This window comes from Lissotriton vulgaris, chromosome 10, assembly GCF_964263255.1.
Source record: "Lissotriton vulgaris chromosome 10, aLisVul1.2, whole genome shotgun sequence".
Lineage (NCBI taxonomy): Eukaryota > Metazoa > Chordata > Amphibia > Caudata > Salamandridae > Lissotriton > Lissotriton vulgaris.
This window is the reverse complement of record NC_141698.1, coordinates 890,691,712-890,718,934: the sequence shown is the minus strand read 5'-3', so window position 1 is coordinate 890,718,934 and position 27,223 is coordinate 890,691,712. Positions and strand designations below refer to the sequence as shown.

The 27,223-nt window shown below is 50.1% G+C and overlaps 1 protein-coding gene across 5 annotated transcripts in view; it reads right to left on the bottom strand.

The window, feature by feature from the left end:
- Positions 1-27,223, bottom strand: part of GATAD1 (GATA zinc finger domain containing 1) — a 170,415-nt gene that overhangs the window by 72,004 nt on the left and 71,188 nt on the right. For 2 of the 5 annotated variants that reach the window (XM_086941859.1, XM_086941857.1), the window contains exons 2-3: positions 23,732-23,805; positions 9,230-9,439 (exon numbers count right to left, since the gene is read on the bottom strand). In XM_086941859.1, the coding sequence (XP_086797985.1) occupies positions 9,230-9,439 (210 nt within the window). In that variant the 5' untranslated portion in view covers positions 23,732-23,805. Of the gene's footprint in view, positions 1-9,229; positions 9,440-23,731; positions 24,925-25,824; positions 25,851-25,964; positions 26,059-27,223 lie in introns of those variants that run through there. The other 3 variants (XM_086941858.1, XM_086941856.1, XM_086941855.1) reach the window with 3 other exon arrangements.

The following is a 27,223-nucleotide window of genomic DNA, read 5'->3' as shown; positions in this document are numbered from 1 at the left end:
AGAGGTCCTGAAAAACCCAGGTCAACAGTTTTCATACCTGTGGCTCTTTAGGGAAGGGAAGATTATCAATAATTATAGAATTTTGATGAGGAAATGGGGATGAGGTGCGGGGATGAGGTGCAGGGATGTGAAATGGAGGAGGATGATTAGAGGAGAATGGGAGGATAAAAAAGATGAAGGTAAGAAATGAGGATAAAACAATAGAATGGTAAAGAAAGAGGTAGGTGAAATAAGAGTAACCGAGTGGAAGGCAAGAGAACACATTTAACAGATGTTGATTAGAGAAGAGTAGGAGGGTGATGAGTGTTAAACTAGAGAAGGTGATGAAGATGGTGTTTGAGTTGGATGAAGGAAGATGAGAGAGGACACTGGGAAAGCAGGATATAGGAGCAGGAGAATGATGAGCAAATTGGGTGATACAAGTAGACTGATGATTGGTAGACCTGTACTGGGAGAGGGTGATAAGATGGGAGTAGTAGGAGAGGAGTATGAAATGGTGAAGGTGGAAGATGAGTCTGGTGAAAGATAAAAATTATGAGAAAGGAAGGTGATCAGAGAGAAGGGTGGTGAGCAAATGATAATTTGGGGAAATGGAGTGTTAAGCGGTGAGTGGTAGAACACAATGAAGAGGACGATGATGGGAATAGGATATACTAGTAGGAGAAAGTAGGAAAACAGGAAAGAGGAGCGGAAAAGCTACTCACAATTTAGAAGAGACTGTTCAGTAGCCACCAAATTGAAGGACCACTTGTCATTCTCAGAGGTTGTAATCTTTGCACAGTGGGAAGCTAGGGGTTGAAACAGACCTCTGTTTGAAGTTTGGTTGGTCAGCTTAGGTTGGCAACTTTGATTGATCATCCAGTTGTTACTTCTCTTATTTGGAGTACATGTACCGCAGTAGGCACTATCCAAAACTTTAAAAAAAAAGTTGCATAGGCTATTACTTCTTCTTTAAAACATGTATCGCTTTCAAGTGTTTGTAGATGTTCTGCATGCTCAGGAGCACACTATGTAAATAATTCAGGCATTGTTGCTGCTGTCATTCCAAGGGGAAAAGCCAGCACGGAAGAACAGGAACAGGTGCAGGGCAGCAGGATTGCACACATCCATGCACCCACATAAGTACAGCCACTATCCCTCATGCAGCAGTAGGAAAGGCAAGACTGACAAATGAGGGTGAGGTGGAGAGAGTCAATGTTGAGATAGATAGAAAGAAGAATAGGTGAAGCAGAGAGAAGGGAGGGTTATAGGTAGAATAGTGATGATGAGAGGGAGGAGGGTTAGACAGAGGGAAGATGGTGAGAAAGAGAGAGGGAGGGTGACTGGTGAGGCAAAGACAGAGGGGAGCCTGAAGAAGATAGAGTTGGGTGAGCTAGAGAGAAGAATGGAGTGGAGGTGGAGGCGCAGTCAGACCACAGAGAGGTGGAGAGGGGAAGAGTGAAGCAGAAAGAGCGGCGAGTGAGATGAGAAAAAGATGGGGGTGGGTCAAACAGAGAGGCAGGGAGAGGTGGAGAAATAGGAGGGTGAGACAGAGGAAGTGGAAGGTGAGATGAAAAGAAAAGAAAGGGGAAAAAAGAAAAGAAAAGAGGGGGAGGTGGGTAGGTGAGCAGGGTGAAATGGAAAGGAAGGAGGTTGAGGTGGAAAGAGATGGGTGGGGAGAAAGGATCATGTGGTAGAGAGAAAGAAGCCTGATGCAGAGAGAACAGAAGAGATTAAGCATGTGGGTGAAACCCAAGAAAGGCAGAACTAAAACTAGTGTACATGCTCTCAGCAGTAGGTACAGTATGCAGCTCAGCCCCCTTTTCAAAGACCCTTCAGCATGCCTGATCCCAACTCACTGATACCTGGGACATGATATGCAACTCCATTCATCTTCACGGCCCACCCATGCTTTCTCTTGGCCCTCCCAGATCCTGAATCCTGGAGCCGGGCCTGATGTACCCCTCGGGGGCAACTGCTAGTGCCTGGAGTCAGCAGCCCCTCCGTGCCCACAACAAGCCATGTCGCTTGCTCGTAACCACCCGCTCTTGTATGCCTCCACCCCAAAGGTCCGTGAACACTCCACAGTGCCCTCGGCTGAACCATCACCCCAAAACCGTGAGCTGGTTCTGCCTACCTCCCTCAAGTGAATTGCCATTGGCGTTTACCCCTCACCCATGCAGGCAACACTCTGCCATGAAGAGCACACGGGGAGCCACTGGCAGAGCAGCTCTGCTCAGCAGTGCTTGCTCTCGCTGGGTGAGGGGGCCCCTGGAGCACGGCCACCCGCAATGCAGGGACTGCGGGGGCCTGTGTTACGCCCCTGGTCCACAGTCACTGAATATTACTGTAGTCATCCTTCCAGCTCTTCTGCAAGAGTCCCTCACCCACTCCTGTAATTAAAAAACCCTGGCCTGGATTCCTGTAGAATCAGTGGCTTCCTAAAATGTAGCAATAAAGTGTTACTTATATTTCTTCAGAGCAGTGTCTCTGCACAAAGAACAGCATGCTGGTGTCTACTGAATATCAGGACAAGCAAGGTGCATGGCTAAGAGGTCCCGGGGCATCCTGCGGGCGTCGGGTAAGCCCCTTTGCGTGCACACACAGAGTTCTATCACCTGTCTCTCCCACTCAGCATTGCTTCTTCCTTTGAACTTCCTTTTGACCTTCTCCTGATCACTGCTCTGTCGACTGTTTCTTTCTGCACTCCAGCACTCTGGTTTCCTTATAAATCCTGGGGTGCCTTCCCTTCCAGGCCTCTGTACACAAGCAAGAAACACAAGCTATAAATTGTAACTGGCTTTTTTGTGTGCAAGATCTACAGAAAACTGCTTCCTGCCCAAAGAAAGGATGAAGTTGGTTAGAACTGGTGTGCAGTGCTCAGGCCTGTGCTTCAGCACTCTCTTCACTGTGGGGGGAGGGGGCCCCTTCAAGCGAGCGAAGCCTGGAGCTGAAAAGTCGAAATTCTACAGGTTAAGTCAGCTCTGTACTGCCTCAGGAGCAGTGCCCTCTCTGGGGCCCCCACCCCCATCCTTGTCCCGGGCATGGCTCGTGGCTCTGACTGAAGAGAAACAATGTTGACACTTTGTTTCTCTTCAGTCCACAGCCCGTGCAGGGCAGGCTGCTTTAGGGAGACGGAGGGGAGCCCCCTTCACTTACCCCCCTCCACCGTGTGTGTCCTCTGTCTTCCATCACAGGCCTGTCTTCTCCTCAAGCCTCTTTCCTCATTGGTTTCACCTCCTCTTCTCTTGCTCTTCTTGCCTCACTCTCCCCCCCCCCACCCATCTGTCTCCACTCCTTCGCCATTTGTCCTACCCTGCTTCGTGTGCCTCTTCTCTTCAGTTGTTGTGCACTTTCAGAGGCCCGGGCCCGAACTGGAGACTGCTGATTTATTAAGACGCCGGGCCCCGGCCTGCGCACCTGAAGTAATAAAGTTGATGCCGTGGTGTGCCTTGCTGGCTCTGCTCAGACTGAGGGGCCCCTGGAGCCCGGGGCCCCCCCCCCCGCAACGCGGGGGCTGCGTGGGCCTGTGTTACGTGTAGAGATGACCACACAGATATATCATCACAAGGCAAGGTTGGCAATATTTTCGCCCAGTCATTCATTTTTGGAAAGGATATTAAATGGTGAAAAATATTCAGTCTAAACCGAGTCAGGACAAACCTATCGTAGCTGCTTAGATAATAGTCAAGTAAGGTTGAATAGTTAAGTTTGTCTGAATCATTAAATTATGTTGGACTGAAAATTTATTTACTTCCCTCAGAAGCCTAAACCCATCCAGGTGACTCATGCACTGTTTTTTAAACAGTCTCCTGGGAATCTGTGATATCAAAGTTGGATTGTGATAGTACTTTTCAAGCCCCAAGTCAGATAGAATTTTTTTTTACAATGAGCCACTCAATCTTGTGAGAGTTATCAAGGGCGAGGCAATCTTTCAAAAGGTCCTAGTTTAGCAGTGTTTTTGGGGATGACCAAATGCGGTGCCATGACAGAAGCGCTGTGATTTAATTAGATCAGTAATTTAAGTTATACCCAGTTCTGCATGGCAATTATAAGTGGAAGTACCACGTGGAACTGCCAGAAGGTACCGTAGGAAGGCATTTTCCACTTTCTGTAATGCCTCTATGCCTCCATAACCCCAGATACCGGCCCCATATAGCGCTATGCGAATACATTTAGCTTTATATATCTGAAGCATCTCAACTGGTGAAATCTTTCCTAGTCTCAATGAGAAGTTAACCAGTGACGTTGTGGCCCTCATGAAGAGGCTTTTTCTACCATTTATTGCCTGTTTCCATGTACCCTTATCATCAACTACAATCCCTAAATACGGGTATGTATTTGTAGTATCCAAATTTACTTAATCGATATTTTGTTTCTTTGATCCAGTCCCACAACTCATAATAAAGGTATTTTTAATATAAATTTTTAGGTCAAGGTTGGCCATGAAGTTATAGTATCTATTGAGGGCACGTTGTAGCTCGAGGGAAGTACGAAATAGGATCACGGCATCGTTCGCGTAAAGTAATGCAGGTATGGGGCATGGCAACCCTCCAACATGGCTTGTTCTAGGCCATTGGTGTAAAGTGAAAAAAGGAGGGGGGCCTGGACACAACCCTGCCTAACCTCCTTCTCCACTTTAAAAGGTGCCGCAAGATCCCCCGCCGTCCCGAACCTAACCCTTGCCGGGGCATTCGAATACAGATCTCGTACAAAATTTACAATGGGGATCTCCGCACCCATCTATTCTAGAGTAGACCAGAGTTTTGCATGGCTTACGCATTTGAATGCGGCGCTTAGATCGACATACGCCATATACAACTTCCCTCCTTTGGCTTTCAATAATTTCCCCATTAGAAGAGCTAGGTTAAGGCATTGCTCCACAGTGCCCAATCGCTCTCTGAACCCGAATTGGAGATCTGACAGTACTTTGGTGTCATCCGCCCAAAGCTGTAATCGGTTTAAAATTATGCGGCCTGCTACCTTTCCCGAAGAGTCTAATAGCGATATGCGACGGTAGCAGGCTGGGTTCTGTCGGTCACCTTTCTTAAACATCGGGACCAGTATAGATTCCGACAATGATTTGATCGGCCCTATTGTACAAGTAGCAGTTAAGACTCATCAATAGAGGGGTCCATGTTATGTTTAAAAAGGTCTACAGGAACACCGTTGGGGTCTGGGGCCTTACCTCCTTTGCTCGCCTTTAGTGCCTGCTCAATCTAAATTAGGGAAATTTCAAGAGGAATAGAGGAACTTTGGGTATTTGAAAAATCATTAGTCATAAAATTGCCAGTACTTACATGGTGAATCTCATCTGTATTTAGCCCAAAAATACTGGAAAAATGCTTTACCCAATGTTTCTCATCAACAGCAATTTCTATTCAATTCAATTGGCGGGCATACAGATCAAGTAGGCGTATTGCAAATGGAGAATGAATTGTCATTATGTATACTGCGCCTAAGACTTTAAGCTGTAATTCATTATGCTTACGAATGGGTTTTGAAACTTGTTCTACACAGATTTCCATCTATGCTCAGATCGACTTACTTACAACACTTCAAACCAATCTACTTATATTTTGGTCACTTCAGACTGACAAATGGTAGGTGTATTTAGTGGAATGGTTGTGGACATATGGGTGCGTCGCTTCGGTTTTTGGGAAATCTGACAAATTTTTTGGTTTTCAGCACTAGGATGTTTAAGTTTTATATGTCTCTATAGCTTTCCGGACATGGCAGCCTTTGAACATTTATTACAATAGGATTCAATTGTTTTTTTCCTTAACACGCTTCAGTTCTGGTGAACCCTACGTTTTGTGCATTTAATTTTGTTCACGTTGTTTGTGTAGTGTTTTAAATGGCTATTAGTTATGAGGAGCTATAGGTCTAGTGTTTTTTATATTACATCATATGGTTTGGGTAAGGTGATCTTCAGATATTAACTGTCTGTGTGAGGTGATCTTCAGATATTAACTGTCAGTCCACATTGTTTTGTCCATGGGGACAATTCACTTGGCTTCATCCCTTCACCCTTTTGTTTCTTTCATCTTCATCTATCTCGAACTCATAGATGCAATTGTTTTATTATTGTCCTGTGATTTTGGTTTGGTTATTTATCTATATTATCATTGTCGAAAACTTTCCGTAGGGTCTTGTATCAATTCTTCAATATGTGACATTTTTATGAAATTTGCCTTTATATGTAACTGATTTTGTCATGTTTTTAACAAAATACATGTTTGTTTATATGAATTTTGTATGTGGAATATAGTGTTTGTATTGTAAATGTCCTTTTATGCTTTTGAACTTAAAGCTCTGAAGAAGTCCTTTGTTATAGGATGAAATGTGTTGGCTGTTGCTTTCCAAGACAGAAAAAAATAAAGATGAAGAATAATTTCTCATTCTGTGCTTCACTGAGCAATGATTGGACTTGTTCATCTCATAGTGGTGCAGCTCTGATTTAGTTTGTATGCACAATTTTCCCCAGTGAGGAAAGTGCCCTTGGACAGGGGGCATTTTTGGAGATCTGCACACAAGATAGCTCAATACTTTGATTTCATTGGTGATTATTTGTGATTGGTGCCGCAAGTGCTCTTGTTTGGTCCACTGTCCATTTGTTGTGTTTAAGGATGTCTGCAAGCCGTTATCATACCCAGCTTAGGGTAACGTCGTGGATGCCTGAAACAGGCATCCAGCCACACCTTTAGTTAGACACTCTAGTTGAGGATGATGAGAAGCCATGGATACAGCAGACTCGGCATCTGTGTTCCCAATGTGCATCTCCCAAGAAGCCTCCCCTCCACTTTAGGTCAGTACCCTGCCCCTGTGTTCAGTTTGTGGTTTGCTAGGAAATATTCTGCTGCATCCCTTTACGCCCCTTCAGTCCATAAATCTGAATTGTTCTGGATTATGAAATGGGCTTTCTACGTCGGGGGGGGGGTCAGGGTTACACAAAAGCACAATTGTTTAGCTTCCTGATTGGTTCTAGTATCGGATTCATTTTGGCTAGGTTTCCCCAATCAGGTCTTTTCCCTCCTCACTCCTATGTGGAGTATTGGGACCTTGAATAAAGACTGGAGCTGCTGAGAGCAGGGCCATGATGTTTATGGATGACTGCGAGACCATCAAATATATAGAATGATGTGGGAGTGTTAACTCTTTATGATAAAGTGGTGTGAGAAAGTGGCTCTATATGTACTGGACCAAAGTAAGGTGCAGTGTGTATAGAGGCCACCAACCCCAGAGGTATAACAGAGGTTAAAGTCATGGCTGACCTTACTCTCAAAAGTGGTAGCTTGGTCGAGCAGTAAGGCGGTACCAGAGGACAGTGTAAAGCATGTGTTGCACACACTCGAGGACTGAAATCCAGGCCAATTGTATTTATATCAAAAGATATAGTTGCTTTATTTTTTTAGAACCAACCGGTTTCCAGGTGAGTACTCTGCTGGTGAAGTTAAGGTTCTGGGCATAGACTCAGGGGTCCCCCAATGTCAGGTAGGTACAGTTGGTTCACCATCAGCAGCACAGGGGCGGCCGGGTGCAGAGGTAGTTAGGCCCGATGTTAGCCAATGAGGGGCAGGGGGCCTTCGGTTGGTGGCTGCTGGCTAGCAGGCCACGCGGCTGTGGGAGCTGGGCTCTTGGCCACTTGCTCAGGGCAACAGGGGAAATAGGATAGGGCAAAGGTTGCACAGCCAGATGCACTTCGGCGGCTGGGTGTAGGGTGCTTTTGAGGTAGGTCAAGGACAGGGACCAATAGGTCCCCTGTCCTGGGGTGGGTACACCTCCTAGCCTGCTCCTCTCCAGGCAGGAACCTAGATGTGATTGTGCAGGGCTCCCCAACTTCAAGATGGCCGTCGCCCGGGGTCGTGCTTCACGTCGCCTCCCCCATCTGAGGGGTGCGGTTGGCACAGACTGGCACACCCCCCTTCCTGACGTATGGTTTCCCACCAGTCTTCCCGCCAGAGTGGGGGCCAGTTGCTGGGTACAGTAAATGGTCTGGAGAAGGTCACAGAGGCGGCATGCCTTTGAAGCTTCGTCCTTCCCATCCTGGGGGAGGAGACCTAGCACCTCCACCAGGATGTGCATTGTTGCAGGCCCAGGAGAGCGTGGGGCTCTCCACCAAGGGGTCCAGCAACATGTCTGCTGTGTGGCAGCCACTCAGTCCAGACGTGGATTGTAGGTTAAGTTTCAGGGGGCATCTCTAAGATGCCCTTTGGTGCATTTTACATTAAACCTCACACTGGCATCAGTGTGGGTTTAATTTGCCGAGTAGTTTGATACCAAACTTCTCAGTCTTCAGTGAAGCCATCATTGTGCTGTGGAGTTCGTAATGACGACCTCCCAGCACCATATACTCTTTTAAATGGCAGCACTGCACTTACAGTGCCCAGGAATGGCCCTGGGTACTGTAGGGGCACAGGGCTCACGCTCATGCACCTGTGCCCACACCACTGGCATAGAGCACCCAGTTAGAGGGGTGACTGATGTATGCCAGGGCAGTGGCGTTTGTGGGCATGGCACACAGGGATGTGTGCCATGTCGACCCTCTGTTTAGTTCTGTACTCAGACACTCAGCCTGCAAAGGCAGTGTGTGGGTGTCAGGGTACAGGGCCCCTAAGGGTGGCACATTAAGTGCTGCAGCCCTTAGTGCCTTCTTTGGTCACCATGCCCAGAGTACCTAGGGGACCATTTACTAGGGGTTGATAGGTGGCCAGAGATGCCAATTGGGTTTTGTTTCAACACAGCTTTAGGGAAGGAACACTGGCCCTGGGTACCTGCTTGGCAGTAGCCCAGGGCACACTCAGTCAAAGCACATCAGCAGTTCAGCAAAAAGTGGGGACATATCAATGCAAGAAAGATGGCACTTTCTCACAAGTGGGCATCCAGTGAGTGAGTTAAGAGGTCACCTATATCTTACGCATTCTGTACTGAGGAACGAGTGCTGATTAACACAAGATAAAGTAAGATTTCTCCATGTAGGTTTCAAGTGAGGTAATGGAGATATGAATGAGATAGTAAGGTAACCTGCTAGGTTTTTTTTAACATCTAGGTAGCAGGAACAGCAGGTAGGCCAGGAAATCACTGCCTGGTCTGCAGTAGTGAGTTTATGTATCAAATATCTCATGTGTCCTTTTCGGGGTTTCTTGCATATTTGTAGAACTAGAAGCAACAATGAGTAAGCCGTTTCTTAATTAACTCATGGTACTATACAGCAAAGTGAAAAACTCAAACGTATTGGGGTTCTTCTCACCTGCTTGCCTCCACCATTACTTTGCAAAGAGGAGGATGTGCTTGGAAAACCCCCACCATAAGAGCCCCCTCCGCTACTAGAGCCTCCAGTTCCACTTCCACTCTTGCTGGTACAGTTATTACAGAGGATTTCTCCCTGACCGCCCTTCTTCCACATAGAAGAGGAGTTGGTCTTACACATGGTGCAGGTAGGCTTCAGACCAAGAGGCATCTGTAACAAAGAATAATACAAACATGTAACAAATATTGCAAGCGAGTATGACACACAAATCAAAGAAAATATTTTCCCACAAACATCAACAAGGAGTTTCGGGGACAGGCAATGGCTTCACTTGCTTGGCTTCGATTTGGTAAGCACAGTGGCCACTGTTTAAGAGGCTGCAAAAACATTCACTGGAGACCCATCCCGGAATCAACCAACTAACAGCTAAAATCAAACCAATGCTACCAAGTGTAGCTACTGTAAAACCTTGTGGATCAAATGCAACAGAACACACAACTTCTGGGAAGTCTGCAAGCCACATTCTGAAAAAACTGGGGCAGTGGCTCAGTCAAGACTTTTACACAATCTTAGAGAAGGTTAGAGAAGAAGGATAATGTAAACTCCCTTACACCTCTCAACCTTCAGGTACAGAGCGAGCATTAAAATCTTCGGTTATTGTGAATCAAATAGTTAATGCAATGAGGCGCTAAAATCATGACTAGCATTCATAAGATAAATTATAGATGGTAAAAAGAAATTGGGAAGCCAGGAATTATGTAGGACTGCACCACAGTAAACCACCTAAGAAATGATTAGCAATCTAGAAAATACTTGTCACTGTAGTATGGGGCACCCTTCCACATCCATGCAAAAAAAGGGGACACCATAGTTTCTCCTGGTTGTAATTTTGATGGACAGGAAAGAAGCTCATTTATATTGTATATCACCTTCCGATTGCGTTTTTAACATTGAGCTTCATTGAATCAATTAACTATGCTGAACTTGTCAGCAAATGTCTAGCTAATCAGGCAAGTCCTTCTTATGTCAAGGTCACTGTTACATAGAGCAGCATCTTGGTAATCCCTGGTAAGACATCTTGTTGGGCAAGGGCCTGTGTAAAATAATAAATAATACAGCACATGTAAAGCAGACCACAGAATGGCACATTAAGATAGCAATCAACCACCATTAAAATCCTAAATATGGTTTGACATGACTGAAAAGAAAAGAAATTCTGAAACAAGCATTTATCCTTTCTCAGTACTGGCTGTACTTAAAAGAATAACTAATTTTAAGTGAAAATACAAAATGTTAAAATGTCTAGTTTTTGCTGTGGGCCTATATGCACCAACTTTGCTTTTCTACATACGCAGTATCTTCTTATCTCAGGCTTTTAAGCAATGAGACAAGTCAGAAGGGTGCAAGTGAGTGCAAAGGCTTTTCAGTAGTCACAGATGCACAAGTTACTTACTTGTGTAATACTATATCTGTAAGAGACATTATTTAGTGATAGATTCCTTACCTTAGAATATCCCCAGGCGTCAGACTGGATCCAGAAAGTTTTTTCATCATCAGTACCCCTGCACGACGGTAGGCGCCATCATATGGCTCCGTGTACGCCGCTGGCGTCGTAGTCGCCGAGATGACGTCCTTGGAGCTACTTAGACGCGCCCACACGCGCTGATGTCAGTTCTGTACACGACTTTCCGAGCAAGGAACACAGAGCCATGCAAGATACTGACCACTGGTGCATTGAAACTAAGGCCCTGAAAGGGATGACCTAAACCCTAGAAATCAGTTCGCAGAACGGGGAGGATGGGTAGGTCGGTAAGGAATCTATCACTAACTAATGTCTCTTACAGATATATCATTACACAAGTAAGTAACGTGTGCATCTGAAACAGATACGTTAGTGATAGATTCCTTACCTTAGAATAGATACCCCAGCAATACCCACCCGGTGGTGGGTCTGCAAACAAAGATCACACTAGAAAGTCACGGAGAACAGAACGGCCAAAGAAGCCGTCTCCCCGGACTTGACTGTCAAGGCAATAATGCTTGGTAAAAGTGTGCAACGAGGCCCCCCGTGGCCGCCTGACAGATGTCTTGCAGGGGGACACCATGTCCCAATTCAGTAGTAGCTGCGGTTGTCCCGGTAGAATTGGCGAGCATCCCCACCGGAGGTTCCTTTTTAGCCACAGACTAACAGGCTTTGATACACAAGACGACGGAGCGTGAGATAGTCCTCTTGTGTACAGCCCAGCCTTACTTGGAGCGCACGTAGCCAACGAAGAGCTAGTCATCCACCCGGAACTGTTGTGTGCGACACGTAAAATAAAATCGCATGTTTTTGGTCCAGGCGGTGGAGCCTCTCTTCCTCTCTGGAAGGGTGCAGAAGCGGAAAGGAAGTGGGCAAGGTGATAGTCTGCCCAATGTGAAAAGCAGTGACAACTTTTGGCAAGAAGGAAGGACGAGTGCAAAGCACAACCTTGTCCGGATGGACTGACAGAAAAGGAGGCTTACAAGAAAGAGCATGGAGCTCACTCACGCACCTAGCGGAGGTGATGGCAACCAGGAATGCAGTTTTCAAAGTCAACAAAACGAAGAGGACATGGGGTGTGGCTAGCAGCCGATGGGAGCGGACGCAGCCTAGTGAGGCTCCCGACCCTCAGCCCGCTTATCCGTCTTACATCCGGAACCAGACGTGGGATCCCCGTGAATCTTGGGTCGATCCCACGTATACCATCTGTGCCTGCTCTGGTCGAGTGACAAGCCGGCAGGACGACCACAACGAGCGCAACTGGCAACTGGCCACGGAGTACCCGAGGTGACGGGACACAAAATGGCGGCATGGTGGCGATCGGCAACTGCGGCCTGTCGTCAACTCTGATCCGGAGCCCAACTGTGTGAAGTGTACGGGCCGGCGTGCGAGGGATTGACCCGATTGGCACCCCGGCGGATCCGGACCTTGAGGACACCGGTGCGGGACCGGGGCGGCTTGGTGGGGTTCCGGCCCGTGGTGCTCAGAAATTTACGCCCCGGCTTGAGGGCCTTCAACCCCCTGGATGTGGCGCCACGGCGCCTGGAGGTTGCTCTCGCCGCGAGTGAGCGGGCAGCAGGCCGGAGAACCCGTGACATCAGCAGGATTTCGCAGCGGGACTGCCGGGACGCTGAGATAAGAACGACCGGCGGCTGCTGTGGGCTCCGTCCCTGAGGCCCTGTAACCCGGAGGTGAGAGAAAAGCGGGAGAAGCCAGAGGGGATTGCCCGGGGGTCCGACCGACCCGACTCTGGAGCGGCTGGTGGGGGACCTGGACATCCTCAACAGGGCACTACCCAACCGGGAGCGGAACTGTATGCCCCGGGTCTAGACCCAGCTGCCCTACAGGTGCACTCCGATACCGGGGACTGCCGGAGCGGGAGCCGGTGTCCCGCGACGCTCCGGAGGTGCGCCCTGCTCGGCTAGGGGGCGCCCGACCCATCGCCGGGCGGCTGGTGCGGATCATCGGGAGTGGGGAGCGCCGACAAGCGGCAGCCCCGCCTCACCCAGGAACATTGCGCCCGGACCCGGGCCTTGGGGACTTCAACCACTGGGGGTGAGAACTCCGCCTAGGCACCCGGCGGAGTAACGAGGGTGAAACTGCAGAGATCCGGACGGGGGATCCAGGCCAATTGGGACGCTGCAAGCTTTGAGCTCCTACAACTGGCCATTGTGGAGCCTTGGTGATAGGCGGCAACGAGGTTAAGCGGCTCCGGTCCCGGAGCGACAACTCGACTCCCCGGCTTTGGGGCCTGCTCCCCCCCTGTGCGCGAGGAGGCCCAGCACAGCAGTGCGGCAAACGACCGCGGCGCGAAGCCATCCTCAGGAGAAGTGACCCCGGCGCTGATCGGGGCGCCCGGGCCGAGCGAGGGAGAAGACCCGACCACAGCTGGGCTTGATCACTGGGGAGAGTGGCCGAGGATACCCGTACAGCTCCCCTGTGAGGCGAACGCATCACCATAGCGGCAAGGCCCCTGGAGTCCGACATGCGCCACCAACAAGGGGGCGCCGACCCCGCAGAACGAGAGACACCACCGCCTGGACGGCGCCCGCTTCTACTACGGGGTACGAATCGGCCACCTTCTGAGTGAACTGACTGCCACCGACTGCCCTGGCAGGGCCAGCTGGTGCCGCAGAGGCGAGATGGGGAAACCGCGGGGACCTAAAGGAGATGTAGGCCCGACCACAGAGGCTTCAGAGGACGCCCAGCAGCCCCCTTCGGAGTTGCAGCTGATGCAAGACAGGATCCTCGATGCTATTGCAGCCACGAAGGACGCCCTGCACCGGGACATTGCTCAGGTATCGACGGGCCTGGGGCTCCTGAGGGCTGACCATGGGAAACTAGCCGACAGGGTCAAAGAAGCGGAAGTCACTCTGAAGGACATCGTGCCGGGACATAAAGCAATGGAAGGGAGGCTCACAGAAGCCTTAGACTGCATACAAGCACTAGAGAGACGGGCAGAGGACGCCGAAAATCGCAGTCGGCGGAACAATGTGCGCTTGGTGGGCCATCCGGAGAAAAAGGAAGGGGTGGACATGATGGGTTACTTAGACGACTGGCTGAGGACAGTGGTGGCCCCGGAGGGCCTATCCCCCTTCTTCACACTAGAGCGAGCACACCGTGTACCAGCCAGACCCCCGAGACCGGGTCTACCTCCACGACCGGTGGTGATCAAACTGCTCCACTACAGGGACAGAGACTGGCTGTTGCAGCGAGCGAGGGAGGCGGGTCCCTTCCAGGTAGATAACAGTAAAGTCACGCTGTTCCCGGATTACACCTTTGAAACTCAAAAACTACGTGCCTCGTTCCTGTCCATTAAAAAAGAACTGCGCACGGAGGGACTGCAGTACTCGCTTCTATTCCCGGCCAGGCTCCGAGTACTAGTAGATGGGAAAGCTTTATTCTTCACGACATCGGCGGAGGCATGGACCTGGTGGGACACCTACAAGGCTGGGACGGATGGAGCCCGCTTCAGAGCTGAGGAGGAGCTCCAACAGCGCCCAGTACGACAATCCAAGAGGCTACGGAATCTCAGACTGGGGAGGAACGGAAGGCGGCGCTGCAAGCGGTAAAGGAAGGGTCTGGAGTAGCATCGACGCCGTTGGAGAGAGAGTCGGTCTCGGAGGAATTAAGAACGGGCTCGGAAACTGAACTGTCAGAAGTGGACAGTACGAGGGGTCCGAAGATCACGCAACAAACCGCAGAAGAAATCTTCGGCAGCTGAAACTGGGACATGGGGGAATGGCTGCGACAGTCTGGCTAGTATGGCGCGCACGAACACTTGAGCAGGCAGCCGTGAGTTTGGACTAACGTGAGTCTAGATGCATATTGAGGGGCGAGGGAACAGAGAAGGCAACTGAACGTAGCAGAAGTTAGTACGCGCACCCAGAGGCCCATAAGGCCGCCGCAGTACAGGCTGCGGAGTACGACGTTTTGAGAGCACGTTGCTCACTTGTTTGGATGGGGGTAACTCTTTTGCAGTTAGGTCCTGTTCTGTGGGGGGGGGGGGGAGAGCCTGAAGAAGTTGGGGTGACTCAGGGCATGGTGTGGGTGGAGGGGGGAGGGACTGGGCTGGGAGGGAACGGAGCTCAGAGAGGGGTGGGGGTAGGGCTGCTGGGGGTAGGCGGGGCTGGTGTCATACCTAGCATCTGGTCACTACTGGAAATGGACCTAGTCCGACTACACCGAGATAAGGGATAGTGTGGGGTCATTAAAATGTGTGTCCTGGAATGTGTGGGGTCTGAACTCAATGACGAAGAGGCACAAGATACATTCCTACCTTGTCCGTAGAGGGGTTCACATTGCCTTTCTGCAAGAGACCCATTTAACTAAAAAAGAAGGTGTAGCATTGCAAAGGAGGTGGAGGGGTCACCTGTTCTGCACCACGTATTCAGCGTTTGCCCGGGGGGTACTAATTTGGATTCGTGCGGGGGTTCCCTTCCAGGTCACTAGGCACACTGTAGACCCAGATGGGAGATTTGTAGCAGTCGAGGGCTTGCTCAGAAGCCGCCATATAGCACTCTGCAGCACTTATGTGCCAAACGTGGAGCAAGCATCATATTTCACTAGACTATCCAGGTTGTTAGCTACTTACTTTACTGGTCCAGTACTGATGGGGAGGACTTCAACTCTATCGAGGACACCACCTTAGATAGATCACACCCACCACTGCATGCATCCCCAGTACCCAGATTAGCGAAACACAGATCAAACTGGCAGGGGAAGTGGGACCTGACGGACGTATGGCGAGCACAACATCCTACAGAGAGGGACTATTCCTTCTACTCCAGCATACACGACCTCCACGTCCGCATAGATGCTTTCCTGTGCTCCCAGACGGTATTACCGATGGTTGCCCGGACTGAATATTTAGCACGCACGATGTCAGATCACAACCCCTTACTCCTCACGCTGGCTTGGATGAACGAAGATCCGCTGATCCCGACGTGGCGGCTTCGACCGGATACGTTGGATGACCCGCCTTTCAGCGCGGCATTAGAAGACAGAATCTCCCAATACTTTGCGGAGAATGAGGGGACTGCCTCCTCCAAGGCTACAGAATGGGATGCGCTCAAGGTAGTGGTGAGGGGGCACTCTACAGGAAAATTTGCGGGTGCCCGGCGGACACTAGTTGACGATTTAGACAAGGCTGAACGGAAATGGAGAGATGCAGAGAAACAACGACCCAACCGCCCCGAAATACAGGAAAGAGTATGTGCAGCGCGAGAGGCGGTGGCAGTGGAGGTAGAGCGCCTACGTAGCTTCGATTTCAAAACATATTTGACTAAAGCTCTCGCTGAGGGGGATAAGACAGGGACACTCCTGGCCTGGCTGGCCAACCCCAGCTGGGGCAATACCCCGATACTATCCCTGGAAGGATCGGGTGGCGAAGTCTACAACACCCAGCCGGACATATTGAATTGCTTTAGAGCATCTTATGAAAGGCTGTATAGGAGGGGCCTGGAGAATCGGAGCGACGCGATAGAGGCCTTGTTAAACGAGTTCCAGCTGCCTCACCTAGAGCAGGAACAAGCTGAAGCCATCGGGGGCCCGATCGACTTAGCAGAAATTAGAGGGGCCATAAAGAGAATGGCGTGCAATAAAACACCATGAATGGACGGACTGCCCGTCGAGTTTTATGGGAAATATATAGATTTACTAGCCCCAAGACTTCAAATAATATATAATGAAGCCAAGGAGAAGGGCGAGCTATCCCACTCGATGCGCGAGGCGATCATGATTCCCCTGATAAAACCACGTAGAGACAGCACAGATCCGGCTTCGTACCAACCGTTGTCAATGCGGACGACAGACTATAACATTTTAAGCACAATCCTAGCCACTAGACTGGTAGCCTATATGCAGGGTCTGATCCATAGGGACCAGTCTGGCTTCATTCCTACCAGAAACACGTCACACAACATTCGCAGGCTGCTTAGGCCAATAGCGGATCCTCCGCCGACCGCGAGAGCCCCTATGGTGTTGGCGATCGACATAGAGAAGGCTTTCGATAGCCTGGAGTGGAATTACTTGTACATGGTGATGCATAGTTTTGGCCTAGGCGAAGGTTACGTACAATGGGCGAAGGTGCTCTATGCATCGGTAGGCGCTAGGGTGAGAGTGGGGGCTTTGATATCGGATCGATATGAGGTGAATAGGGGAACTAGACAAGGGTGTGCACTTTCTCCCCTATTATTTGCTCTTGCGATGGAGCCGTTAGCGACACTGGCTAGAAGAGGCGGTTATTACCGCGGGTTGGGGGTTGGAGGGGCCCACCACTATATATCGTTGTACGCAGACGACCTCCTGCTATTCTTAGATAACGCCGAAGAGGCAGTGGAGGGTGCGGAGGACCTACTGGCGCGATTTGGGGGTGTCTCCGGCTTAAATGTGAACTGGGCGAAAACTTGCCTCTTTCCACTCCGGAAGGCGGAGAGGTACCCCTTGGCCCGCCCCGAGCTACGCTGGGAGCCTGACTGTCTACACTACCTCGGGGTGTATATCTACCACGAGCCCGCAGACCTATTAGATGGCAATATAGGCCGCTGTATCAGAGCGTTGCAAGGCAACATGACCTTCTGGGCCACCCTCCCTTTATCCAGGACAGGCCGGGTATCCCTACTCAAAATGATTGCCCTGCCACGGTTGTTGTACTTTTTTAGGACCCTTCCTATATGGATACCAGAAGAAATCTTTAAACGCCTAAAATCCCGGATAGTGTCCTTCCTGTGGGGAACATGCAGGCGGAGAATAGCACTGGCGACCCTGACCCGCCCGAAGAACGAGGGAGGACTAGCGGTCCCTGACTTCGAGCTCTATTACCTAGCAGCACAACTACAGTTCTTCACGCAGGAGGTGGCAAGGGTATATCGGGTACCGGAACAAGATAGGGACATAGGCACCCCCCGCCATGTGCTAGCGTATATAACCTTGCAACAGAGGCTAACACTCAGAGGGCTGTCCCACGAAGAACGGACGCTGAGACTATGTTGGAACCGCATGCAAAAACGAGCCGGTCCTGAGCACCCGTATGCGCCCGAAATCCCAATAGGTATGATAACAGCGCTACCACATGGTGGAGACTGGTCGAACCTCCAAATTTGGGAGGAGGCTGGTCTACAGATGGTGGGAGACCTCTATACCGACGGGGTGCTAACACCGTACCAGACCCTGCAGGAGCAATACGACCTCCCAAGAGGAGACTATTTGCTGCACGCGGCCGTGGTGAGGGCCATACAGGCACACTGGAAGGAGGGACTAATTGAACCCAAAACGTCGCCGGCGTGCCAATACACGATGATGGCTGCAGGGACGTTCAAGGCAGTTACGTGTCTTTACTCCAGATTGCACACAGAGAATCTACAGCCTCTTACGCGCCTCAAAACCAAGTGGGAGGCTGACCTACAGAAAGAAATCCCGGATACAACGTGGTCCCAATTAGTTCAGAGAACCAGGAAAAGCACCAGAAACGCCCGCTTCCAATTGATACATCTTTACATTCTCCAAAGGGCCTACCTTACCCCGAATAAAATAGCGCAATACTTTGGCGCAGAGGACGCAGCATGCCCCAGATGTGCGCTACTAGGTGCAGACTTATTACACATGCTGAGGGGCTGTCCACATTTGCAAGACTACTGGAGGGAAGTGGACGACACCCTTTATGAGGTAACGGACAGGGAACTGCAATATGACGGTGCGGTTGCACTCTTACACTGGTTTCCGCACACACGTAAAAACAAATTATCAGGCAAATTTATAGACATGGGTCTACTTATTGCGAAGAGGGAGCTCACCAGGGGGTGGAAATCAAAGGCAGCACCGACACACCGGAAATGGCCGAACTAATTTCTGAAATGGGCTGCAGCAGAGAGCACAGTTAGGTACCAACTGGCCCGACGTAGATCGGATGAGAAAGCTCAGGAAACAGCGCTAGCGTGGGAAACCCTGGTTCAGGCTCTCAGGGATAGTGCAGTGGAGAGTGATGAGGAGGGGGAAGCTATAGATCTGGGGGCCCCAGGGGAGGCGGTTCCAATCCCAGCACTAGCCCCGGACACACACACCCAATAATCGACTTCAGACTCCTGAGACAACCAACATAATTAAGTATACTGGCACCAGACGCAGGCACAAGACACCGGGGGAGGGAGGGAAGAGGGAGGGAGAAGCGCCGCAGTTGTAACAGAGGACACAGCAAATATCTGCCGGATGCTGGGGGGGGGGGGAGAATGATGATAAAAGTTAAAAGCAGAAAGCGGTAGACCACTGGGAATGACTGCACTAAGCGATTGGAAGGATGTTATCAATACGAGAGACGCCACCCGGCCTCCGGGATGCGGGTTATAAGGCTGTGTGCATGATAACCGGAAGAAGCAAAGGAATCTAAGGTCCCGCATAACACTACTTGCAAATCTGTTGTATTACTTGCATTGAACTCTGCAATAAAAATTGTTTTACAAAAAAAAAAAAACGAAGAGGACAGTTGTGGAGCGGCTCAAAAGGAGAGGACATCAAAAAAGTAAGTACCAGATTCAAGTCTAACTGCGGCATCACAAACTGAATAGGAGGGAAAAGGGGAGTAATGCCTTTGAGAAATCTATTGACAACAGGGGACTTGAAAAGAGAGGGCTGATCAGGAATCCTGCGAAAGGCCGAGATTGCAGAAAGGTAGCCCTTGATAGTGCCCAGAGCAGAGCCCTGCCGGGCCAAAGAAAGAAGTAACAAAGGGACCTCTGATAGAGGGACAGAAAGGGGATCCACAGCCTTTGCTGAGCACCATGCCACACATTTGTTCCACCTGCAGGCATATACCGATTTAGTGGAGGGACGCCTGGCTGCCAGAATGACATCACAGGCTTCAGGAGGCAAGTCAAATGGAATTAACTGTCGCCGCTCAATCTCCACGCATATAGGTGGAAGCTGGACAGGTTTAGGTGGAAGCTGGACAGGTTTGGGTGGAGGCTGGACAGGTTTGGGTGGAGGACCGTCCCCTGCTGCTGCGACAGACAATCCTCCTGAAGAGGCAGTCGGACCTGGGGATCTATGGTCATAATGAGTAGCTTGGGATACCAAACTCTTCGAGCCCAGTCTGTAGCCACAAGAACGACTTGGGCCCGGTCACGCCTGATCTTCAGCACTCTGGGCAGAAGTGGTATAGGCGGAAAGGAGTACAAAGACCACAGCTCCACTCGAGACAAAAAGCGTCGCCTAGCGAGTGCCGCCTTGGAAATTCCAAAACGCAGAACAGCTGACATTGCGTGTTCTCTTCAGTGGCGAACAGATCTAACCAAGGCTCTCCCCGCTGTCGAAAGAGACCATGCACCACCTCAGAGTGAAGACGCCATTCGTGATCCATCAGGCACCGGCGGCGGAGTTTGTCTGCCCTGACGTTCAAAGAACCTGCCAGGTGTTGAACCGTCAATGAAATGCCTGGACGTTCCTGCCATGTCCAGAGGCACAGAGACTCCTTACATAGGGTCCACAACTCCACCTTGTTTGTTGCAATACCACACAGCAGTGGTATAGTCTGTGAACACCTGCACCACCTTCCCCTTGACAGAGGGAAGGAATGCTTTCAGAGCAAGAAGGATCACCCGAAGCTCCAGAAGGTTGATATGGAGCCCGCACTCCGCCGGAGACCAGAGGCCTCTGATCTCCGCCTCTCATGTGGCCGCCCCATCCCAGGAGGGACGCATCTGACACTACTGTGTGCTCCGGTTGGGGAAGGGAGAGGGATCTGCCGCTGACCCAATGCTGATTCGTGAGCCACCACTGCAATTGTTGTGCAGTGCCCTCCGAGATCTGGATGTAGTCGGACAGGTTCCCCTGATGCTGCACCCACTGGAACTTCAGGTCCCACTGCAGAGCCCACATATGCCATCAGGCATGGTTGGTGAGCAGGAAGCAGGAGGCCATGAGGCCCAGCAGCCTCAAGGTCGTCCTGACCGAAACCCGGGACAAGGGCTGAAAGATCTGAATCATCTCGCTGATCGGGAGGATAGACCCAAAACTGTGCCGTGTCCAGAACTGCTCCGATGAAGAGGAGCTTCTGAGAGGGACTCGGGTGAGACTTCGGCGCGTTGATGGAGAGCCCCAGCAAATGCAGGAGGTCGGCCGTGGTCTGGAAGTGGGAGACGATTGCCAGGGGCGAGCCCGCCTTCAACAGCCAGTCGTTGAGATAGGGGAAGACTGAAACCGATGATCTGCGCAGATGAGCTGCGACCACCGGCATCACTTTCGTGAACACCGGAAGGGTGCTTGTAAGGCCGAAGGGGAGCACTAAACTGAAAATGCTCCTGCCCTACCATGAATCGCAGGTAACGCCGTTGTGCCGGCAGGACAGGGATATGAAAATAAGCTTCCTGCAGGTCCAACGCTACCAACCAGTCTTGCGGGTCGAGGGCAGACAAGACCTGAGCATCTTGAACTTCTCCTTTCGGAGGAAGTGATTGACATCCAGAAGGTCCAAGATAGGATGCAGTCCTTCTTTGGAACCAAGAAGTAGAGGGAGTAACAACCACAACCTACTTCAGGCGTCAGAACGCGCTCTGTGGCCCCGTTGGCCAAGATGGCCGTAACTTCCTGCAGGAGAAGTGTGAAGTGATCCCCCTACATGCGGTGGTACTGTGGTGGCATGGCTGGAGGGGTAGTCTCGAAGAGGAGGGAGTAACCCCTTAGGACAAGTTGAGGAACCCACTTGTCCGATGTGATGATGCGCCAGTGGTGGAGGTTATGGCGAATCCTGCCACCCACTGGCGTCTGGTGGGCCTGAAATACCGGACTAGGAAGGTTTGGAGGCAGTGGCTGCAGAGGGGGTGGTGGACTGACAAACAAGCTGGCCCCGTGACCCGCCTCTGCGGATCCCACATCCGCGGCTGCGCCGAGACTGTTGCTGCGCAGGCCAGTGGCTCTGAAACTAATGTTTTTGAGCGCCCCTTCCTTGGCCACGAAAGGAAAGGAGCAAAAAGCAGAAGCGGAAGGAGTGAGTGTGATCGAAAGGCCTAAGGACTTGGCCGTAGTCTGTGTCTCCGTAAAACGTTCCAACGCGCAATCTGCTTTATCGCTGAACAGGCAAGTGCCATCAAAGGGCACGTCCATCAAAGTGTTCTGGACATCCTCAGAAAAGCCATTTGTCCTCAGCCAGTTGTGATGGCGTAGTATCCCCGTCGTTTATATCGCCCTGCCCAGCAGTGTCAAGACCACAACGGATGGTGAACTTGGCTGCGTCTCTCCCCTCAGCAATAGTTTGGGAAAGTATTGTCCGAGCCTCCACCGAACACTGAGGCAGCACTTGCACAACCATATCCCACACAAAATGGGAATAACGGCCCAAGAGACATGCAGTGTTTACAGACCTCAGGCCTGAACTGGCGGACGAAAAAATCTTCTTCCCAAACTGCTCCAGTTTCTTGGATTCCACGTTCTTGTCCACAGGAGCCCTTGTGTTGGGCCTGGACCAGGAACCCAAAAGAACGCCTGAGAGTGCATCGTTAAAGGGCAGCAGCGGCTCCATAGCAGCAGAATCTGGCAAAGCACCTCTGTCAGGAGGTTAGTCCTGACGGCCACAGTAGGGAGCTCGAAGTGGAGGGCCTCGGCTGCCCTACGCAACACCATAGAATATGATCCACCCTCCTCCGTAGCCATGGTAGAAAAAGACAGTGTGCCAGGTTCTGGAGCATAATCCTGGTCACCTGCATTCCCCAGATCCTCATCCCAGTCCGGGTCTAACTAGAATCGGGCTGCGAGAGGGTCCTCAGACCACTCCCAGTCCTCCCCGTCTTACACAGCCTGTGGAACAGGTGGAACATACGGAGGTAGGTGGACAAAGGAAAAGAAATTCCCAAACGGCTTCGGAATCAGCGTTGGTCGACACCCTTCCGGCACCTGTCTCACACCGGGGAGGGAGCCGGGTACAGTGTCTGCGGCCGGCGACGTCAATGCCGGTGGAGGTCATACAGGGCCAACTGGCATGGACGGGGATCCACGGGGTCCCTCGGCACCGACTACTCCAGCATCAGGGACGGAGCCGGCGACTTTGAAGGACAAGGACCCCCAGCCGGGCCCGAAGGGGCACCAGCGGGCCGGACCATCTGAAGACATGTGCCATGGCTGACAGGAACTCCTGCAGCTGGGCCAGAGTCGCCGATGGACCCAGAAAGGGCGGGTAGGCCATTGGCAACTGCGTAGGCTCCACCGGAGCCACAGGTGCAGCGCCACCTCCACCCTTAGCCACATCCCGCGACCGGCATGGGGAAGGCGAAGAGCGACAATGCTTCTTCGCCTTACCGGACTAAGTGCGAAGACTTCAAATGATGATGATGGCTCCGTGGCCGATCCCCCGGCTTCCCTCGGGACCGGGACCTTGAATGGCGCTGAACAGACTCCTGGGCCTCAAGCCACTTTCGGAACCGTTCCAGTTTTCGGAGCCATGACCCAGAAGTGGAGGCACGACTGAGTCGTGGTCGCACCCCAGACAGTAGAGACACTCACGGTGCGGGTTCGCCACAGACATCGTACGTGGACAGGCCGCGCAGGACTTAAAACCGGGCATCCCTACGCACCTGTAGATTGATATATACTTGAAAACAGAGACGAAAGTCCCCAAAAAAACTCAGTCAAAAAAGTACTGGGGGTAGCGCTTTCTTCGGATCTGTGCTTGCTGGTGCACAAAAAGAAAGAACTGACGCCAGCGCGCGTGGGTGCGTCTAAGTAGCTCCAGCGACGTCATCTTGGCGACTACGGTGCCAGCGACAAAAGCGGAGTCGTATGACGCCTACCGACGTGCAGGTGTACTGCGGACGAAAAAACTTTCCGGATTCAGTCTGACGCCTGGAGATATTCTAAAGTAAGGAATCTATCACTAACGTGTCTCTTTCAGATATACTTTAGCCGTCACTGATCATTTATGCGGCAAGCCAGCGAATACTGAGCAACATGGAAGATGATTCTAAGCGTGGGAGAAAGGAAGCCATAGTAAATCTTACCGTAAAAGAAAATTAATGTACTTCCTGTGTTTGGAGTTTCAGGCAGGGATCAATATGGCTTCTTTGTTGGCATCCTAGGTAGAACACATCCTGTTAGGAGGTTTGCATACATCTCAAAAATCGTACGCTATTCTTACCCTTTGTTTTAAAAAGGTATGAGGGATGGGATCTGTTAAGGCTGAGTAACAAAAGTAAAAGCAATAGGTTTAGCTAAGCTTTCCCTTTTGGAGATATGGCAAGTGATAAATAAAACTGTTTTTTTGAGACTACATAAACATTTTCTTTTGCACTGTAATCACTATTCTATGTGGATTGATACAAGTAAAGAGACCCCTAGACGTAACAGGCAACAGCAGTTTTGTTTTCCCAGATAACGTCTAACACAAGAGTGCTTGAACCCTTGGCGTTTGCTCCTATTTGAAGTTATTTACTTTCTTGTTTTAACCTCCTAAATTCCATGTACCCCAAGGAGATCTTGGACGTCTTTTATCGTTTTAGTTTTCATGTTACTTTTTCATACTTGCCCCTTTTACATTCCTTGCTTCCCATGTCCAGGCTCTCCACGGCAGTGTAGTGACTGCAACATGTCTTTAACAAGCAATGGCAAAGCCAATAGTCGTTATTGTTTTTTTAAAGATGCTGCACACAGCAGTTGCTGCTGGGCAACAGGACTCAAAAGTAAACCAGCATTTGCAATGGAATAGGTCTCACATATTGCATAGCAAATTTAATTTTGTTTACTAGCGCCCATGCAGCACGTTCACTTTCATGGAGGCTGCGCCCCTTTCTTTAGACAATCCTAGTCTAAAGAAAGGGGTGTGGCCTACATTAAAGTGAAGCCACGGCATGCAACGCTTTGTCAAACAAATAGCATCTGTTTGTCAAGTTGACAATCTGATGTTTTGTAAAAGTGCCCATGCTGATCTTTCACTTTAATAGCAACGTCTTGTCTAAAGAAAGGGGCATGGCCTCCATGGATTTGAAAGCACTGCAAGGACGCTAGTAAACAAAAATAAATAAGTAAGTAAGCGCGGCTGCTATACTTAAAGCGGACTGCCATTAGTAAGTTAAAGAAATGCGGCTGCTATAGTTAAAGCGGACCGCCATTAATAAGTAAATAGGGGCGGCGTACTGCGACCTAGTGGCTGGAATAGGGGCAAATCATTAAACAAAACAGTGCTCACAGCCAAGACAAAGCAGACCATGTAACAAGATCAGTAAAAGGTCAAGTCGTTATGGGAGGTAAGAAATGCAGACAAGGCGGTACCAAGGATGGACTAACAAGCCTGATAACGACTTGGAAGCCAGCATTTACAAAGGGCAATGACAAGCCAATTAAAAAGATGGGCAGAGTGGGTGGGCCTTCACAGCCATACTCCACTACTGCATGCCTCACACCAGCGCATGCACTGCCGAGGCTCGACCTAATAAAAAAGTGCTATGGCGCTGCCAACGTTGACCTCATCATTGCACTTTATTTTGTTTGCCTTATGTTTATGTTTGTTTATATTTATTGCATTTATAAAGCGCAACTGTTACCAAAAGAGGTGTCCTGGCACCAAGATAAAGAACCTACTGATAAATACTGAGGAAGAGAGACCGACTTCAATTAATTAGCACCTAGTTTGTGAAGTGCCAGGTTTTTAACGCCTTTCTGAAAGCCATTAAATTAGTCTGGAGTCTTAGTTGTAAGGGAAGGGAATACCAGGCGGTGGCCGCATTGGCTATGAAGCTTCTGACGCCCCAGTTGGCCTTTTTATCCGATGGGTAACCGCCAGTTTAGCCTTAAGTCATGTTGCAGAACATACCGAGCTGCTGTACAACATCTTTAAAAACAGTAACAAAGCCAAATAGCTCTGCGCAAGCTATTTGGCTTTAAAATATTTTTTTTTAAAAGAGGATGTAGCATCACAGCGAGAACAGCTGCCTGAAGAACTTGGGAACCAGGTTCCAATGTCGGCATCGGCTCAACATCCTGTGAATCTGGGCAAATCATTCAGACTCCCTGGGTCAAAGAAAAAAAATTGAAAAAAATAAAAAATGAATTTGTCCTTGTGTAAAGTTAATGGTGCTCATGTAAAGCACTCCAATACCTACGGGTTGAGTTTGCGCTGTAAGCCTGGAAGAAAAAAAATAAAACAACATTAGAAGTGGGTGGGAAACAAAGGGGACGGGTGGGTGGAGTAAAGAGAACAACAGGGGTGCCAACAAGTAAATACAAAAAACGTAATACCTTAAGGAGCATTTGGCCAATGGAGGACACTGGCCACAGGAAAAAGTAGTTGGTCCATTTTCCACGGCACGTACATGAAGGGACGAAGAAGGGCCTGGAAGCAAAAAAGGAAACTGGAGGCACCGCCCAATAGCAAGCAAGGAAACGAGAGCGACGCAGGAGCCAACCAATGGTAAGTAACGGGCGAGTTCTAAGCTCTTTCTAACTTTTTTTTTTTAAAGCACAGTAGCGCATGTTCAGAGCAGGATTAGGGGATGTGACCAATGAGGGAATTGAATAGGGTGAGTCTCTGAGCTCTGCTCTTTTCCCAACTGTTAAATATGTTTTTTCTAGCACCTCTGTCTTCCCCCAGAGTGGTGACAGCTGCCCCAGCAAATGCAGAGTCTCACAACACGGGAGGAGTGCTCCAGCAGCTATACTGCAGTACCCAGAGGAGGCGAGGACTCAGAGGACCACGGCCGCCATGGTAATGAAGTAGGCCTCTGGTCCACTATGTCTGTGAAACAGGCTATGACAACCTAGGTAAGAAGCAGTAGTGGTGCCTGCATCCTGCCCAAGGAAAGGCAGCATCAGCCTTGCAGGCAGGGTGGGTGCCTTGTGATAGCGAAGCTAGTGCAATGAGTTGTGTGGAAAGGAGAGGTTTGGGCACTCCAAGAACCGTGCTGCTGCACCTTTGCTTTGTAATTTGTGGAGCACCTGTGTTTGTTATTTAATGATCAATATTATTGCAATTCATTGTTTAATACAGCATTAGGTTCACGTTTGTTGGACTATCTTTATCACATGTCTTTTATTCATGATACTGAAGAGTAACCATACAGAGGCCTCTCCCCCAAAGTATAAAAAGTTCTTGCTTTAAAGAAGCTAGACAATTATTTTTGTTTATGACTACATCGGAAGCAAGAAGGGATATGGGGAGACCTATACTGTACAGATGCAGCAGGGAAATTAACCTGCCCAACCCCCTGACTTGGACGAAATCAAGGGTCCTAGCCCAAGTGGGCCAATCTAAGAACCTGGGGATCCTGCACACTGCTGCGGCAGGAGCCTAGACGAGCCACCCTAACAAAATGCAATAAAGAGCCTCAAAGCGTTTTCAGCCAGGGGCCTGCACTGGAGAAGAAAATTAATTCAACACTTGGTTGGAGGAAACAAGGGCCATCCTGATTTTGAGCGAATCCTGTAGCCCACAACACACTGGAAGGGGTAAATAAGCCCGCCTGGAATCAGGAGGCCCTACAGACAATTGGAGGGTGAAA